The sequence below is a fragment of the Sitophilus oryzae genome, unplaced genomic scaffold (assembly GCF_002938485.1).
Source record: "Sitophilus oryzae breed Bouriz unplaced genomic scaffold, Soryzae_2.0 scaffold_857_pilon_pilon, whole genome shotgun sequence".
In the NCBI taxonomy this organism is placed as follows: domain Eukaryota; kingdom Metazoa; phylum Arthropoda; class Insecta; order Coleoptera; family Curculionidae; genus Sitophilus; species Sitophilus oryzae.
Genome location: NW_022147480.1, coordinates 4,560,103 through 4,579,180, shown reverse-complemented (window position 1 = coordinate 4,579,180; position 19,078 = coordinate 4,560,103). Strand labels below are relative to the sequence as shown.

The following is a 19,078-nucleotide window of genomic DNA, read 5'->3' as shown; positions in this document are numbered from 1 at the left end:
CTTTGTAAATTTACATACATATACATGACGAAAAGGCGTATCTCGATTTTTGGCGATTTTGAGATATCAACGTCGTGACATGCCCAATGGGTCATATTTTAACATAGCGAATTTGCGCATCTCAATATTGTACCTTTTTCATTTTATATTCGTTTAAAAATTTGCCCCATCTCAAATACTACAATTCTTCGTTATGACGAAGAGACGTATGTTGAGATAGGGTTCTTTGTTATATCAATTATTGTTATACCAATTGTTATACTACAAGAAAGATGGAATTTGAGATAGGTCCTTTTGTTTTAAGTTATGAAAATGCATGCGAGAGAAAATCACACCATTCTACCTAATTATTTTCTGACGGTTGCTTGGGACAAAATAAAATTTCTATCATGGCAGCAGCTCTCTTTTACAGTGTGATTTTAGAGTCTGTTTTTTTGCCAAAAACCATTGTTAGAATGAGCTAGACTTTGCACATAACTGTATCGGGTATGCCAAAGATTGTCCGAGAAAAAATGGCCGAATAAAAGGAAAATTTTGATTATATGGACCGTGAGTTTAAATGCCCTGTATTAATGCCCCCAATTAACTAAATAATTACTAAAAATATATTAGTTAAAAAAAATTTTGTATAAAAAACAATATTATTAAAATAAGCTAGATAAGAGTATTTTAATTGATTATTGCCTTTGCTTCTGGAATGAAAATTGTGATTTTCTTTAAATTGCTCTTCTGAAAAGTAGCAAAAATCGAGATACGCCTTTTCATCATAAAGCCGACGATGTACCTATACTTTTTTCAGTGTAGACAAAACGATATTTAAAAAAAAACGAAGTGTCCCGTTACTTTTTTAGACAGTCTGTACACAGTGTTTTACTTTATACGTTTTGACTGAAGAGGTAAAACCTTATGTGTAGAGGGGGCTTAAGCCTTTGATTATAAAATTGATGCAATGTTTGCATGTTTTTTTTTGGAATGACTATACAGGGTGTTCCAGAAATAAGTGCAAGTATTTTAACTGGTAATATAGTTCAACCCCAGAAATAGGCCTATGAGGTTTTTTGCGAAAATATATTTTTTTAAATTTTTTGGAATTTTTTTTGGTTTTTAGTTAAATATCATAATTTCTTGATAATATGGCAACATAGGTATTAGATTAAATTTACAAGAAAGAAAATCCAGAAAAGATCCAGTGGTTCTCAAAATTTTAGCAAAAAAATCATTTTTTTTTTGGAAATTTTCAAAGTAAAATAACTCCGTTATTGTGGACTTATTTGAAAAATGATAAAAGGAAAATATTATGTTTCTTTCATCGAGATCTACCACCCCTTACTTGGACTTATTTCTGGGACACCCTGTATAAAATTAATATGTAATACAAATTACACTGACAAGTTAGTTGTTTGAAAGCATGGAGACAAAACTTAAAGCATAAAATTAATAATAAATACATATTACATACAATCATACAATCACTGGTAAAAAAACTTTTTTCGAAAAAGTAGGTAGTTTGACTGTTTAACATTTTTATCTGTGATTGTTGATATTTTTGACTGATTTATATTTATTTTCACCTTTACTTACTGATACTACTCATTTTTAGGCTTATATCAGCACGTTTGTTCGAAGTGTCATAAAAGTTATAAGTACAAATGGAACTTGCTACGGCACCTGAAGTACGAATGTGGTGTTGCACCCCAGTTTGTGTGCAAGTTGTGCCAGAAGGCCTTCACGCAGAAAAGTAGTCTTAAAAGTCACGTGGCCTACGTGCACGGTTACCAACTCACAATCAAATAAACCCAAAGCGAGAAAATCACTATGGTGCTGCCAAAACATATTAATTTTAACTTGTGAAGTGATCGAATTCTCTGTTTTGTTAGTTCGTGATATCATTTTTTTATGTAGGAATAAATAAACTTATCATAATATATTTACTGACAGTCTTTGTTAGAAAAAATTACGGTATGATCTAAAAAAAGCTGCGTCAAAGACGGCTAAAAATGACATTCGATAATAATTTTGGCGAATTCAATCTCTATAATATACTGTATTATACAGGATTGTCTTTACAAGAGGAAAAACTTTTATTATTGACATTTTGAGAAAAATGTATTCTTCATAAAAAAAATTGCTTGTTCTAAAATGGTTAATCCCGCTTATACAGGGTGGCGCCTCTCATACGCCGCGGAGGCTCCAAGGAGAACGACAGTTTGTATTGAAATGAAATTTTGTGAGCATATGTAGGTTAATTCAGGGCACTTTTTAAAAATATAGAGAGTTTTACAGGGTGTCCCCAAAAAAAGTTACATATCAAAGTTGTGTTTGTTCTAATGGTACACCCTATATATTAATTGATTTTCGGAGTCTAGGAGAAAAATAAAGGTGAGTTTTATAAGAGAAGTATATGACTAAAATGTAAGGTTTTTGACATATTTAACATTTTCTAGAAATAAAGAACAATTTTTAAATTACAATAAAAGCTACCTAAATTGGAATTTACCCGGTGTAGCCTAATATGTAGTTAAACTAACTATTCTACTTTAAATCAAATTAAAACTTGATCCAAAAAGTTATACAGGGTGAGACAAAATTAATATTGAACATTGGTCACCTTTAAAAGCATGTTACTCTCTTATTTTAAAAGGAACACCCAGTATATTATTCCGATATTTAATGGGGAATTCCTGTCTCTTCAAAATACTATTAAGGTTGCCCACCCCTCAAACAAAGATTTTCCTAGATATTTTCATTTACATGATTTGATCTGAGTAGATCTTTATTATTTGATAAAACCTAGTTGGCTGTGATGTGTCTGACGTTACTTCAACATAGCTTTCTAATTAGTTCAACTTTAATAACTAGTTATAATTTTTTGTCAGTTAAAACAAAGAAAAATTCTCAGGAATTTGCCGAAAATGCAAACTTATCCTACATCAGAGAGAATTGATATGATTCTATTAGTTGGTGAATGCAGTGTGCATTCACCAATTAATAGAATAGTTAAATGCTCCTGATTTTATCTAGTCTGTTTTTTTATGGGGATATGTTAAAGACAGTGTTTAAAAAACTCGACCAACTAGTGTTGAAAGCATGAGATAAATTATTGTAGCTGCTTTTTCGGGTAGAACTCCACATATGCCTTTTAAAATGAAAAGATCCTTTTGAAAAGACAATCATTTTATGCAGTTAACAGGAAAGGAAGCATTTTGAGCATTTGATTTCATCCAGCTAATTTTTGTCGCATAATTATAGGTTTATATCTAGTTTTAATTCTGTAATAATTAAAATATGTTTTAATCGTGTATTTTTTTATTACCCTTGAATATTTTACTCCACAATCTTTAATTTTTGTTAAATTAATAAAAGGTATATCACACAGCCCCCTAGATTTTTTCAAATAATAAAGATTTACTGACGCAAAATCATAAAAATTAAAATATCTAGGAAAATATTTGTCTGAGGGGTAGGCAACCCTTATAGGTAATAATATTTTGAAGATATATAAATTCCCCATTGAACACCGGAAAAATATACTGGGTGTTCCATTTAAAATAAAGGAGTAACTTACTTTTAAAAGTACTAATGTTCCATATTAATTTTGTCTCACGCTGTATAACTTTTCGGGTTAAATTTCAATTTGGTTTAACATACAATGGTTACCGTCATTAAATATCAGGCTGTACAAGGTCAACTAAAATTTAGGTAGCTGTTATCGAAATTTAAAATTTACTCTTTATTTTCACAAAATGTGAAATATGTCAAAATCCTTAGATTTTAGGTATATGCTTCTTTAATAAAACTCACCTTTATTTTTTTCTCAGGATCCGAAAATCAATTAATATATAGGGTGTTCCATTAGAAAAAACACAACTTTGATGTGTAACTTTTTTTGAGGACACCCTGTATAATTCTATATATTTTTATAAAATGCTTTCAGTTAACCTACATATTCTGCCAAAATTTCATTTCGATATAAACTACCGTTCTCCTTGGAGCTTCCGCGGCGTATGAGAGGCACCACCCTGTACTTTTTCAAATTTTCATAGCGTTTTAGAGAAAATTGGAAAAAACATAAAAATATGGTTGATTTTTTTCTAATTTTCCTAAAAGTCAAATCGGCTGATAGACTGTGAGTAAATATATTTTTTATTTCTATCACCATAAAAGACATTTTATAAATTTTAATTGTATGTAGCATGGCGTTTTTAGGTTCTTAAGTTCTTTGAAATATAGAAAACATGTGACACTTTACTGTCTCAAACTACAAATGCTTAACAAATTTCTATTTTCTTCGGGATAAAATCTTTATTTTTATTTCGGAAAATATATTCAGATTAAGAGATTTAAATAACCTATATACCTAATGATCATTATCGATAGCATCAATAGTGATCATTAAGTACATATTTTATAGAAATATATTTCTTCTTAAAATATGATTTTCTGTCGACTACTATAAAGTTCTGTTACAATTTTTTTATCGTCCTGTATACGAGTCCTACGTACGTCATATTTACTATTTATTTTATATATACGGCCATTTTTCTAGTAGAGGCTACATCACTGGTAATCAAAAAGTTACTATATACTGTGCCATAAAGCTCATGTCTATGTTTATTTTATTATTTTATTTTAAACGTTTTAATGTAAACTTTTACAATTATATGTTTTTATCTTTATTTTTGTTTTATTTTCTAATTTTAGTGATTAGATGAATAATATAATGTATAGAATTTCTTATTATGAAATTGGAAAAAAATCAGTGGCGTGCAGTGCAATTATCAAAGCAGGTAAGCAAAAATTGGTAAAATAATAAAATAAAAATAGCATAAATAATTTCTAATTCTAAAAAGAGAAGGCGGAAATGTTTCCAGATTTGACATCACTGATCAAAGATTCAACTTTTTCGAAAATTTCTTACTTTCAAGCTCAAGCAACTTCCTGCATTTATTATTACATTTAACAATATAACAACTACAAAAAAAAATATATTGCAAACGAATAAATAAAACTTTATACAAACAAAAAAAAATTATACCTTAAAAGTTGATTAATTAACTTTAACCTTAATTTTTTTAAAATTATCTCTCTGCAGTACTAAAATGTATTATTTACCTATTCTGTGATGTTATTTTACAGATACTCCAGAAGGTATACAAACCATTAGAATTTTTAGAATTTAGAATGAGTGGGAGGGGGGTTAATCACTTCGACCTTACAGATCCAATGTGTCCCCCTTTCTTGAATCATAACTCATCATACAGTCCCAGGGCTTTGACAAAAGCCAGTATCTGGGACGGTTTTATAGAGGGTAGTTCTCCATCTCCAATATCAGTCGTACCAAAATTCATGGCACGAATGGTTGTCGTCTCGGCGCACTCAGTGATGAGGTGTACTGGTGTTTCACCATCTTCCCCACAGAATCTGCATTCGCCGTTTCTTCTTAGTTTCAATCTACTGAGGTGTTCATTGAGGAGACAGTGTCCTGTTAAAAACCCCGTGAGAATCCAAAGATTGTTTTTACTCAGACCCAGGAAGATCTGTGATTTTTCTTGATCATAAGCCCTCAGAAACTTCTTCGAGTGTCCTGACCATTGCAAGATTTCCATTCCAGGTTGCGGATGGAATCTTCCAAGTTCTTGAGTTCCGCCTTGAGTTGGTTACCACTTGGAAAGCAGAACGGTTCTGGTCCAGTTAGTGGAGTGTTAGCTCCTTTCCTAGCTAGATTATTTGCTTTTTCATTGCCTTCTATCCCTTGGTGAGCAGGCACCCAGAGTAGGAGGACTTTGTTTTCTTTGCCTAATTTATTCAGCTTCTCTATGCATTCTTTGACCAATTTCGAATTGATCGATACTGAGTTGATCGCTTTTAACGCTGCTTGACTATCAGACAAGATGGCTGTTTCTTGTTTCCGATAGTTGCTATCTAAGATAAGTTGTACGCATCTTTCGATAGCGTAGATTTCTGCCTGTAGGATACTAGGGTAAGTGCCCATTGGTTCGGAGTATTTAGCTCTCGGTCCAAACACTCCGATCCCTGTTCCCGTATTGGTTTTGGAAGCATCAGTATACCAAGTTATGGTATGGTCTTTTAACTGCTGGGCAAGCGTTTCGCTCTTCCAATCATTTTTATTGTTCAATACTACATTGAGATTTTCTCAAAGTTGTACGTTCTTGGCATATCGTCCACTGGGAGTTTCAGGAGTGGTATTTCCTTTTTGAGGGTGTTCCAAGCCCCTGATCTGACAATTCTCCCAGTTCTAATTCCGTTAGTGACCATTCTAATCATTGTCGCATGGGCATCTCTACCAATGACAATGTGCAGTGGTGTTAGATCTAGAATGACCTCCATTGCTGCTGTTGGACAGGTTTTCATGGCTCCTGTGATACAAACGCATGCTAGTCTCTGGACTTTGCACAAGTTTAGCCTTGCCGTCCGTTGCTCTAGTTTTGTGAACCAGGCAACTGCTCCATAAGTAATCATGGGTCTTACTATCATGGTATACATCCAGCGCAAAGTGTTAGGGGAGCAGCCCCATCTATTTCCGGCCAGTCTTCTGCATATCATGAGAGCCTTTATGGCTTTGCTGGTAGTGTTCTTAATATGCCTGTTCCACAGGAGTTTACTGTCCAGGGTTATTCCCAGATATTTAACTTCCTGTGTTGGCAGTATTACCTTTCCATCTAGTTGAATTCTTTTCAAGTTTTTCAGACTTCGCTTTCTGGTGAATGGCACTATCGCGGTTTTGTCTGAGTTGATACTCAGCACGACAGTCCTACACCATCTCTCAGTGATACGGAGTCGTCTTTGGATAATATTACACAGGGTGCCTTTTCCCCCGAGCGATGATGACTATGTCATCTGCATACCCAATGCAGTGTATTCCCGCTAGAGTTAATTCGTCTAGTAGTTCATCCACTACCAAGCTCCACAGCAAAGGGGAGGTTACTCCACCTTTGTGGAAGTTCCTTGCGTTGTTTTAACAGCTACAGTTTTGGTGCCCATCTGAGCCTCTGCTGTTCGTGTTGACAGCATTTCCCAAAACCAGCGAATAATAGTTCTGTTCACCCCTCTTGTTTCTAGAGATCGCCTGACCACCTTATGTGGTATATTGTCAAACGCCCCCGCAATATCCAAGAAGACACAAATTGCTGTTTCTTTGCTATCCAGACTTGTCTGTATTAGCTCCGTTAATTGGTACAGAGCAGTTTCTGTGGATCTGCCCGTTCTATATGCATGCTGACTATCATGCAGTGTCAAACCTTTAGATGATTTTCTCCAATATGGTTGTCAACTACTTTCTCCAGCGTTTTTAGTATGAACGATGTGAGACTAATAGGCCTAAATGACTTGGGATTTGTCCAGTCAGTTTTGCCTATTTTGGGTATGAAGATTAATACAAACCATACAAGGCATACTACCATATACGACCAGGTATACAAACTTTTTGTAGCTAATACAACTCTCTGGCCACAGAATCTGGCAAACTGTGACTCTGACGTTCTCTGGGTACCGAATTTTGACTCTAAACTATGATCTGGGTCAACACTTAATTTTCCTTCGAGTTTTCCTCCACTTAATTTTAAAAAACACGAAACACACGTAATAACACAGTCCAAAATGCAAAATATATTTATCATTTCTATTTGACACAATTTGACACAAAATAACCTATAATTTGGCAAGAGTTTGACAACTCTCAAAAATCTTAAGTCGAGTTCATACGTATCGGCATCGGTTTGTCGTTCATCGTTCCGTCAAACCAATAATATGGAAATATTATCTGTCATTTTTGAAATAAACCAATAAAACTGGTTAAAAACAACAAGAGACGATGCACGACGGATTTATATACAGGGTGTTTCAAAAAACATGTGCCATCTCTCGTGGGGAGATTTCTCACGTAAGAATTAAATTTATTTTTCATATCAACATAGGAATATTTTTCAAAAAAAACATGTTTAAAACATTAATTATTATTACTATTAGTACAACATACAGCAATTTCAAATAAAAAAATCATGATATTTAAGGATTACAAAAGACCTAATTTTAAAAATCTGTATAACATCCTGTAACTCTAAAACTATGCATTTCCATGCCCATGTTTATAGGAACTTTTTTCATATATTTTGAGGAGGAATCAGTGAGTTCTTATTTAAAACTTTCGCAAGTTAATGATATTAAAATTTTTTAAGGTTGATATTAGATTTCGATCAAGGCAAATTAATAAAATTGCGTTTATTTCATCAAGGAGGCCGAAATCGACAAGATATGAAAAGACAACTTTTAATCGGCATTACACTGCTTACACTATTTCGCTAACAAGAGAAAAAAAGTCAGTGGCGTACATGCTTTTTTCAGAAAAATATTCCAGTGATAACCCATATGCACGTCCCTGGTGCATATGTTGACGCTTTTTTAGCTTTAAATATGTCGCATTTATAGTAACATTTACTCTCGAAATTTTATTCGAAACGCTTAAAGTACTTGGAAGAAAAATATAAAAAATTGAAAACATATTAAGATTTTAACACCCTGTAGCTACGAAACAAAGCAGGATCGGAGCTATGACATCCCGTATATTCAAATTAATTTGAATGTTTCTAATTTGAAATATCTTTTTAGGGAACGACTGGACACCCAGAAGCAAAGATAAGGGCGTGCACATGTGCCCGAGGTGCAACAAAATGTATTCTTACAAGAACAATTTGTCTAGACACATCAAGTACGAGTGCGGCCAGAGTCCCCAGTTCCAATGTCCGAGCTGTTTCAGGAATTTCGCGCAAAAATCCAACTTAAAAACTCACATGTTGACGGTTCATGGGGGTGAAAAAAGATGCAGAAAGGGCAGATATGATTATTAGATATAGTTTCAACGTTCAATCGATAGATGTCGTATTTTTTATTTATATTTTTGATTGTCATAGTGTTTTATTTTGATCTCATAATTATATAGAATAAGGCTGGATACACACAGAAGGAGCAAAACTGTTTTAGTCAATAAACGTTTTTGTCCCGGGCAAAATCGTTTTATAAAAAAATATGTTTCGAAGGGGCTGTACCCACTCCTCTCCGCCGTACGCGATACGCGTCGCTCTACGCGTACAGCTATGTTGGGCCACGACCTAACTGTGCCTAAATGAGCCTAACAGTTTTAGTCAAAAACGTTTTTGTCCCGGACAAAATCGTTATGCTTTATAAAAACAAAGTTTCGAAGAGACTGTACCCACTCCTCTCCGCCGTACGTGTGCAGCTAAGTTGAGTCACGGCCTAACTATGCCTAAATGAGCCTAACAGTTTTAGTCAAAAACGTTTTTGTCCCGGACAAAATAAGTATCTTTTATAAAAAGATTATGTTTCGAAGAGATTGTACCCACTCCTCTCCGCCGTACGCTATACGCGTCACTCTACGCGTGCAGCTATGTTGGGCTACGGTCTAACTGTGCCTAAATGAGCCTAACAGTTTTACTCAAAAACGTTTTTTTCCCGGACAAAATCGTTATGTTTTATAAAAAAAATGTTTCGAAGAGACTGTACTCACTCCTCTCCGCCGTACGCTATACGCGTGCAGCTAAGTTGAGTCACGGCCTAACTATGCCTAAATGAGCCTAACAGTTTTAGTCAAAAACGTTTTTGTCCCGGACAAAATAAGTATCTTTTATAAAAAGACTATGTTTCGAAGAGATTGTACCCACTCCTCTCCGCCGTACGCTATACGCGTCGCTCTACGCGTGTAGCTATGTTGGGCCACGGTCTAACTTTGCCTAAATGAGCCTAACAGTTTTAGTCAAAAACGTTTTTTTCCCGGACAAAATAGTTATGTTTTATAAAAAAATGTTTCGAAGAGACTGTACTCACTCCTCTCCGCCGTACGCTATACGCGTGCAGCTAAGTTGAGTCACGGCCTAACTATGCCTAAATGAGCCTAACAGTTTTAGTCAAAAACGTTTTTGTCCCGGACAAAATAAGTATCTTTTATAAAAAGATTATGTTTCGAAGAGATTGTACCCACTCCTCTGCGCCGTACGCTATACGCGTGGCTCTACGCTTGCAGCTATGTTGGGCCACAGCCTAACTGTGCCTAAATGGGCCTAACAGTTTTAGTCAAAAACGTTTTTTTCCCTGACAAAATCGTTATGTTTTATAAAGAAATTATGTTTTGAAGGGACTGTACTCATTCCTCTCCGCCGTACGCTATACGCGTGCAGCTTTGTTGGGCCACGGCCTAACTGTGCCTAAATGAGCCTAACAGTTTTAGTCAAAAACGTTTTTGTCCCGGATAAAATAAGTATCTTTTATAAAAAAATTATGTTTCGAAGAGACTGTACCTACTCCACCCCGCCGCGCCGCGCCGCGCCGTTGCTATACGTGTCGCTTGACTAATACTGTTGTGCGCTCTCTGTGTGTATCCAGCCTAGTGGACAACCAGTATTGCCAGACATTTTCTAGCGAATTTCTTCAACGGAGCTTTAAAAAACATTCATATTCCTTCAACTTTACAAAAAGAATCGAAATCTTGTGAAAAATGACCAAATTTCGTGTATTTTACCTATTTTATAAATAGGAGAACATTTTTAAAAACTTATTTCTGGTAATTTTTGGACACCGGTGTGTTTGAATAAACTTTTTCTTAAAAAAAAGTAACACGATCAAAAATGCTGTGATAGATACTCGACAGCAGTATTATAAAGTAAGTTTCAAAAAATTAAATGCTTACAATGACTTCTTGAACCGAGAATAATTATCGAATTGCGGACTTTTTGACAGCAACAATGCTTTAAACTGAGGTGAAGTGAACAAATATATGTAAGAAAAACAATACATACATACTCTTACATGTTATATTTTAACAATGTTTATTGTGCAAAACTGTCAGAAACCTTCAAATTGTCTTCTTTTTGGATAAAAATCCTTCAGACCTTTAATCGACGAAATTTGACTGTAAAATCCTTCATATTGAAGGACATTCTTTAATTCTGGCAACACTGAGTCAAGAATCAACCAATGACGAAGGCAGGCGGTAGGGCAAAAAATAGCGAACACATTTTTCAAGAACAGTAGGCGCTACAATTGTTGCGAAAACGGTATCAGCCATATTGGATACTCTCTTTACGATATGTCATAATCTGGACGTCTGGTCACTTAAACATAGAGAGGCTTATTATTTTGTACTATTATTTCAAAAGTATCACTGATCCCTGGTCTCACTTTTATACTTTCATATTAATCAATAATGTATAAAAAATCCTAGTTTAATTTACATTATAGTACATTATGTCATATAAAAGTATTACCGTAATAACTAATGCTTATTATTTTTTTAAGCCCATCCCCTTTTAACGTGTCACTTATTGAAAATACTTTATCCACGGTTTTTAACCGCATTATTTCTTTATTTTTTATTTACTTTAATATAATATCTATTAAAATTAAACTTTCTAGTTAAATATACTGAACCCCATCTGCTACCAAATGCCGAAGGCTTCTTCCAGTGTCCTCAGTGCGACAAAAAGTACAATTACAAGGGTAGCCTAAAAAGGCACATGACGTACGAATGCGGTACAAAGTCTCGGTTCAGATGCACCTACTGTTACAATCATTTCACTCAGAAATCCAGCTTGAAAAGTCACTATAAAACCGTTCATTCTGAGCTAGGCAGAAAGAAACTTGCCAGTCAAACAGAAACGCCATATTAAGAAGTCCAAAATTTATCTTTACACTTACGCAGAAAGTTGGAAATCCAGTAAATATTAGCAATCACTAGGAAATGCTAAGGGAATAACTTCGAGAGTTTTTCAATAGACATTTTATTCACTAAAACTAATGAACTTTTCACATTTTTCTTTTATCTCCCATTTTCAGCTCTATGATCTACAAAGAAAACGAATAAAGCCTGTCCAACGAAAGGATCTCTGACAGTGACAGTCATTTTCTGTCATTTTTAAGAGGTAGTCTGTCGAAATTTTCCCCAACTCGTTGGACAGACTATAATTCGCATTAATAAAACTTTTGTGGCACTTTTAGCTAACTCATGCGGTTTCTGAATTGTTACAATATTGGAATAAAGCACTTTGCTTGTGTTTATTTGTCTTTAATTATTAAGCCAAGTATCTCTGACATATTATAATAAGACAGTCAAAGAACGGTCAAAGACTGATGGAAACTTACATATAGTAGCTTTATCATAAGCTAAAATATAATTCATTTTTTCTATATCCATATGACGATTCTAAAAGGTAGAATCAAATTTAAGTAAGCATATCCTGTGAATCTTGTTAATCATTGTTATCAAAAAATTACCACCACAGCGAACTGTAACGTAAGTTTCTGAGTTTGCTTTAACTGTGTACTATACAGGGTGGCGCCTCTCATACGCCGCGGAGGATCCAAGGAGAACGACAGTTTGTATTGAAATGAAATTTTGTGAGCAGATGTAGGTTAATTCAGAGCACTTTTTGAAAATATAGAGAGTTCTACAGGGTGTCCCCCAAAAAAATACATATTAAAGTTGTGTTTTTGTAATGGAACACCTAATATATTAATTGAGTTTTGGATTCTGGGAGAAAAATAAAGATATGTTAATAATAAAGTATGTGACTAAAATGTAAGGTTTTTGACATATTTAGAAATAAAGAACAATTTTTAAATTACAGTAAAAGCTACCTAAATTGGAATTTACTCGGTATAGCCTAATATGTAGTTAAACTAACTTTTTCTTATCACGCCCTCTCCTGCCGAAGGTTGGCGATCCAAATGGCAATTGTGGCTCTGGAAACTGCAGCCCGGAAGATTTCCACAGACGAGCGTTCAAACCATCTCCTCAAATCTTTTAGCCATGAGTTCTGGCGTCTTCCTACTGATCTTTTCCCTTGCACTTTGCCCTCTATTATGAGGCGCAGTATTTCGTATCTACCACCTCTCATCACATGACCCAGGTATTGCATTTTTCTTTCCTTGATTGTGTTCAGTATCTCTTTTTGTTTCTGCATGCGCTGGAGTACTTCATTGTTGGTGATCCTTTGTACCCTTTGATCCTTTGAACTAACTATTCTACTTTAAATCAAATTAAAAGTTGATTCAAAAATTCATACAGGGTGAGACAAAATTAATATTGAACATCGTACACCTTTAAAAGCATGTTATTCTTTTATTTTAAATGGAACACCTAGTATATTATTCCGATATTCAATAGAGAATTCATGTCTCTTCAAAATACTATAAAGAATGCCTACCCCTCAAATAAAGATTTTCCTAGATATTTTCATTTACATGCTTTGATCTGAGCAGATCTTTATTATTTGATAAAATCTAGGGGGCGTTACTTCAACATAGCTGTTTAATTAGTCCAACTTTAACAACTAGTTATCATTTTATGTAAGTTAAAACAAAAAAAATTCTCAAAAATTTGCCGAAAACGCAAATTTATAATACGTCAGAGAGAATTGATATGCTTCTATTAATTGGTGAATGATGTTTTACTCTACATTCTTTAATATTTGTTAAATTAACAAAAGGTATATCATAGCCACCCCCTAGATTTTTCAAATAATAAAGATCTACTGACGTAAAATCATAAAAATTAAAATATCTAGGAAAATCTTTGTTTAAGGGGTAGGCAACCTTAATAATAATTTGAAGATATATAAATTCTTTATTGAATACCGGAATAATATACTCTGGGTATTCCATTTAAAATAAAAGAGCAACTTGCTTTTAAAAGTGACTAATGTTCCATATTCATTTTGTCTCACCCTGTATAATTTTTCGGGTCAAATTTCAATTTGGTTTAACATACAATAATTACTGTAATTAAATATCAGGCTATATGAGGTGAACTAAAATTTAGGTAGCTGTTATCGAAATTTAAAATTTACTCTTCATTTTCACACAATGTGAAATATGTCAAAATCCTTAGATTTTAGGTATATGCTTCTTTAATAAAACTCACCTTTATTTTTTTCCTAGAATCCGAAAATCAATTAATATATAGAGTGTTCCATTAGAAAAAAACACAACTTTGATGTGTAACTTTTTTTGGGGACACCCTGTATAATTCTATATATTTTTGTAAAATGCTTTCAGTTAACCTACATATAACCTCAGTTATACTACAATTTAATTTCGATATAAGCTACCATTCTCCTTGGATCTTCCGCGGCGTATGAGAGGCGCGACCCATGTTTCAAATAAATTGAAAATTTTCTATAACAATATTATATTTAATATTAGTTTATTGTTTTTTTTCAGTTAGTAATTATTTGATTTTGATAATTTTATACAACATTTATTATTATTTTTCTATTTTATTGTAGTAGAATAATTGAAAATAAAAATAAATGGTTAAAGAATACTTAAAATTATCGACACTTTACTTGTGCATAAATATTATCAGAAAGATTTTTTTTATAGTTTTATTAATTCATGTTTTTTTAGGTTATTTGTATATTTGTCCAAAATGTGCGCGTGGGTACAACGTGAAACCCTCCTATAATTATCACCTGAAGATCTGTGGCATCGATCCTTCCTTTTTCTGTCCTGTAGCCAGCTGTCCATTTGTATGCCACCTGGAAGGCGCTTTAAAAAGACACGCCAGGACAATCCATGGCATAACTTCTTTGCGCGAGTAATAATATGTGTAAAATAAAAAAAAATATAATAATTAATAATAATTATAATGTAATATGTGTATGTTGTAGTTTTTTCTTAAAATAAATAAATGTCTATAAAGAAATCTTTAATGTTTCTGTTTTAATTGTCAGTATTTGCCTGAATTTGTTTCAAAATAACACCTTTTCTCTTGATTTACATAAGTTCTTGTCTATCTTCAGAATTTTTAAAATGTCGTATGAAATAATATATTTTTTTATTGAAATTGTTTTTTATTTTGAAATTTTATATAATCGTTTTTAAAATGTCAAAACTACTGACTTCATAGACTGACTGGCCCGAAAAATAGACATCTTAAAGCTTTTGATGTATTTCAATATTGTATAATTCTATTGTATGCATACGGTTGGCAAAATCTGGTATTTAACTTTTACTAGTTTTATACCAAGTTTTATACCTTATTATGCCAAAATATTGTTCTGTTACAGTACAGTACAGAATTTTTTGAGGTTAGGTGTAGATAGTTCCGCTTCCACAACAAAAATCGATATCGTCGCACTCGTCGCCGTAATCCAAAGCCGGGTCCACATATGTAGCACTCTATTGTATCAGGATCATGTATCACGTATCAAGAGCCTGTATTTTAAGTATGGACGTTTATTTGGGCTGTGTCGACTGAATATGCATATCGTGCTAAAGTAAGCGTCCATACTTATAAAATTCATACGTATCAACGTACAAGTGTGCGTATCAGTGTATGTGGACGGTACAACAAATCACCTTGTATCGTCATATCATGTTTATCCGAACTTGTCAGCGAACCCTCGATGCCTCTTTGATGATCGGAGAAAAACCGCCTCAAGACGGGTCACGGCCGTATCAAGTCAATTGTATCGTTATACTGTATCAAAACACGTCCAAATGACAGATCGTGATACGTGTATCCGATACGCAGTGTTAAGCTACGCGCCAAAATTCGAATTGGCATGTATCAGATACGGTATTACAAAGGTGTACCATATGATCGCGTTAATTCGGCGTCCAAACTAGCGATCATGATACATGTTGGTGCAACGCGACGGAGATATGATACAGCAATTTGCTACATATGTGGACCCGGCCTTACGGTACGTTGAGCCGGGTCCACATATGTAGCATCTTGGTGTATCATATCTCTGTCGCGTTGCACCAACATGTATCATGATCGCTAGTTTGGACGCAGAATTAACGCGATCATATGGTACACCTTTGTGATACCGTATCTGATCGATGCCAATCCGAATTTTTGCGCGTATCTTAACACTGCATATCGGATACACGTATCACGATCTGTCATTTGGACGTGTTTTGATACAGTAGAACGATACAATTGACTTGATACGCCGTGACCCGTCTTGAGGCGGTTTTTCTCCGATCATCAAAGGGGCATTGAGGGTTCCGTCCTGATAATATAAATGAGAATTGATGAACATGATACGACGATACAAGGTGATTTGTTGTACCGTCCGCATACACTGATACGCACGCTTGTAAGCTGATACGTATGAATTTTATAAGTATGGACGCTTACTTTGGCACGATATGCATATTCAGTCGACACAGCCCAAATAAACGTCCATACTTACGACCCATACTCTTGATACGTGATACATGATCCTGATACAATAGAGTGCTACATATGTGGACCCGGCTTAAAATGGGGTGAATAGAAACAGTTTCGTAGGCTATTAGCGATATACCGGTTGATAAAAATGTGGTATTATGTTCCCGAATATTTTAAAACATGGGTCTTTGTTTGTTCTTTGCGTATACATATAATTTGATTTTTGAAAAATATGCATATAAATATTAAATAAAAATAACTTTTGTGTTTCTATTCACCTGCTATTCGGGAGATTAGAAACACACATTGATGTTAAGGTTTTTATCTATTCTATTTCCAACAAGGTGATTAGAAACAGATAATTATTACATATTTAAGTAGGTTTAGCAATAATTAATAATACATATAATATAACAACTTACATGTACCAGCATAAGTATTACTTTAAAAATAAATATTTTATTTATAAAGTTTTCGCGCCATACAAAATAGGTGATAAATCGATCTCACATTTATTGATCAGCTGATTGACAGAAACAGTGCTGCCACAGATAAAAATATAGTTTTTACATTTTATTGTGTATTATCAATGATAGAAAAATTAGATATGTCGACTCTTTTTACTTTGAATATTTTTAATCGTGATTTGATTTTTTTCAGAAATTTTGTTTCTATTCACCCCTATGTTTCTATTCACCCCATTTTACGGTAGTAATTGGTTATAATTTTGAAGTTGCTTTGGGTCGTTTAATGAAACGTTGTATTACGTTGTAGTTAGCATGTACTTACACTCGTAATTTAAAAGTACGTTGCACAACGTTGTACTACGTTTGTTATTCTGTAGTACAATAAACATGCCTTCTGGCGACGTAATGACAACGGTATAAAACCCAACTTCTAACAACGTTGTGCCCTACAACGTTTAGCAACGTTGTTAAGGGTCAAAATATAAACTGTTTAAGTGCAACGTCGTAGCGGCGTTTTTGCTACGTAATTTGAGGTTTGGGTATGCATAGGGTAGGGAAAAATACCAATTTCAACGTTGCGCGTAGTCAAAACTAGTCGGAAGTCGGAATTTTGTTATTTGGGTACTTTAACAATAAAAATTGAATCTTTATCTTCTATGTTATCGACCGTCATTTTAGTAAGTTCCTCACGGCGGCAAGCACCAAAAATACCAACTATTAAAACGACCTAAAAGAAAATCGATGACGATGTTCAGTAATAAAAAAAATATACATTCCAAGCTCACGCTTTTTTTTCGAAGCAATAATATAATAATAATAATTTTTAGGGATATCCCGATTTTAATGTTTGTAGAAAAAATGTTGTTTGCAACTCGTGCGCGAACTACTTTGGTGATTTCGATTAATTTTTCAACTCGTCTACGCCTACGTTAAAAAATCCAAGTGTCGATCACCAAAGTACAAAAATTACTATTGATCCGTTACTTAAACACATTCCATTTTAGCATGTTACTTCTTGAAAATATTTTTTTCAGGTATTTAACTGTACTTTTTGAGTATTTAATTTTAAGAAATGTACCTATATTATAACAATAAAATTAATTTTTTAGCCTATACTGATCCTCATCTGGTACCCGACGCTGAAGGTTTCTTCAAGTGTTCCCAGTGCGATAAAAGGTACACTTACAGGAGTAGTGTAAAAAGGCACATGAAGTACGAATGTGGCATCAGACCCCAGTTCCAATGCCCCTACTGTTCTAGGCATTTCACTCAGAAATCCAGCCTGAAAAGTCATTACTTAACTATCCATGCTCAGGAAGAAAGAATGAAACTCGCTGGTCAAAGAGTAGCAACGCAAAATTAATACGTCTAAAGTAGGGATGCAAACGATAGATCGATGTCTACCATCGACGGTCTACTATTGGAAATAATCGATGTTTTCGAAGAACCAGAGCCATCTATTTTAAATTTTCGGCACTTATAACCACTGTAGCACAGCAATATAGGTAAAATTTTATATTTACATATTGACCCAACGATGGAATGGACAGAATTTTTTTAATGGCCCAATATATATTTTTTATATGAATCCGATATTAAAGATATGGTTAAAAGGTGAATATTCTATATAGATATAGAAAAATAGTATATCTTTTATATATTACCAATATTGGGTAAATATTACATATAAATATAAATATTAGTTACTGCTCAATATGCTGTGCGCGTGTTGGAACAATATTGGATAAATATATATAGGTAAAAGGTACAACTCATATATATTACCAATATTGGCTAGAAACTGCCTATATTGGGCCCATATACAATATATTTACCAGTATAAAATCAATGTTGAGCCAATAATGCTACTGGGGAAGTTATCTGTCCACTGATTAGTAAAATAGAGAAAACCAAATAAAAACAAACTTCTACGCTAATTGAAACCACTAATTTATTTCACTAATGGTGAGATTCTGAATGAAGCTTTAAATTTTAGGTTTTTGCCTATTTCGATCAAGTTTTAAATTACAAAAATACGTTTTAGGCACACTAACCGTTTGTACTATACCGTGGTATTGTAGACAGAACAACAAATTGCATTTAACATTAAACTTATTTGACTGACAACTTAAAGTATGTTGACAGTTGCCTGGTTTTGAACGATTATCGATATTTTTTTATGTGATGTTTGTATCCCCATAGTCCAAGAACATTGACCATGTTATACATGTTTCTTTTTTTGATTATTTTTTCAATATAGATTTTAATACTTCACGAACTAATTAATACAGATTTTAAAAAATAAAATACCAATTTTTTTTCTCAATATGCCTGTATAAGCATGTATTTATTCTTGGATTGATAATAACATAGCCCACTCTATATTTAGTTAAGTAATTTC

The 19,078-nt window shown here is 33.7% G+C and overlaps 1 protein-coding gene across 1 annotated transcript; it reads left to right on the top strand.

The window, feature by feature from the left end:
• The first annotated feature begins 542 nt into the window (after positions 1-542).
• Positions 543-18,040, top strand: LOC115889854 (zinc finger protein 775-like). The gene is made up of 5 exons (XM_030909931.1): positions 543-549; positions 1,601-1,771; positions 8,626-8,826; positions 11,443-11,559; positions 17,787-18,040. The coding sequence occupies exons 1-5, from the start codon at positions 543-545 to the stop codon at positions 18,038-18,040; spliced, it is 750 nt and encodes a 249-aa protein (XP_030765791.1).
• Positions 18,041-19,078: the final 1,038 nt, after the last annotated feature.

What these genes read in the sequence shown, in the direction of transcription:
- LOC115889854 (XM_030909931.1), top strand. An exon ending in CATGTTGACGGTTCATGGGG is followed by an intron (nt 8,827 to 11,442) that starts GTGAAAAAAGAT and finishes TAAACTTTCTAG; the next exon opens with TTAAATATACTGAACCCCAT. An exon ending in GCACATGACGTACGAATGCG is followed by an intron (nt 11,560 to 17,786) that starts GTACAAAGTCTC and finishes TTAATTTTTTAG; the next exon opens with CCTATACTGATCCTCATCTG.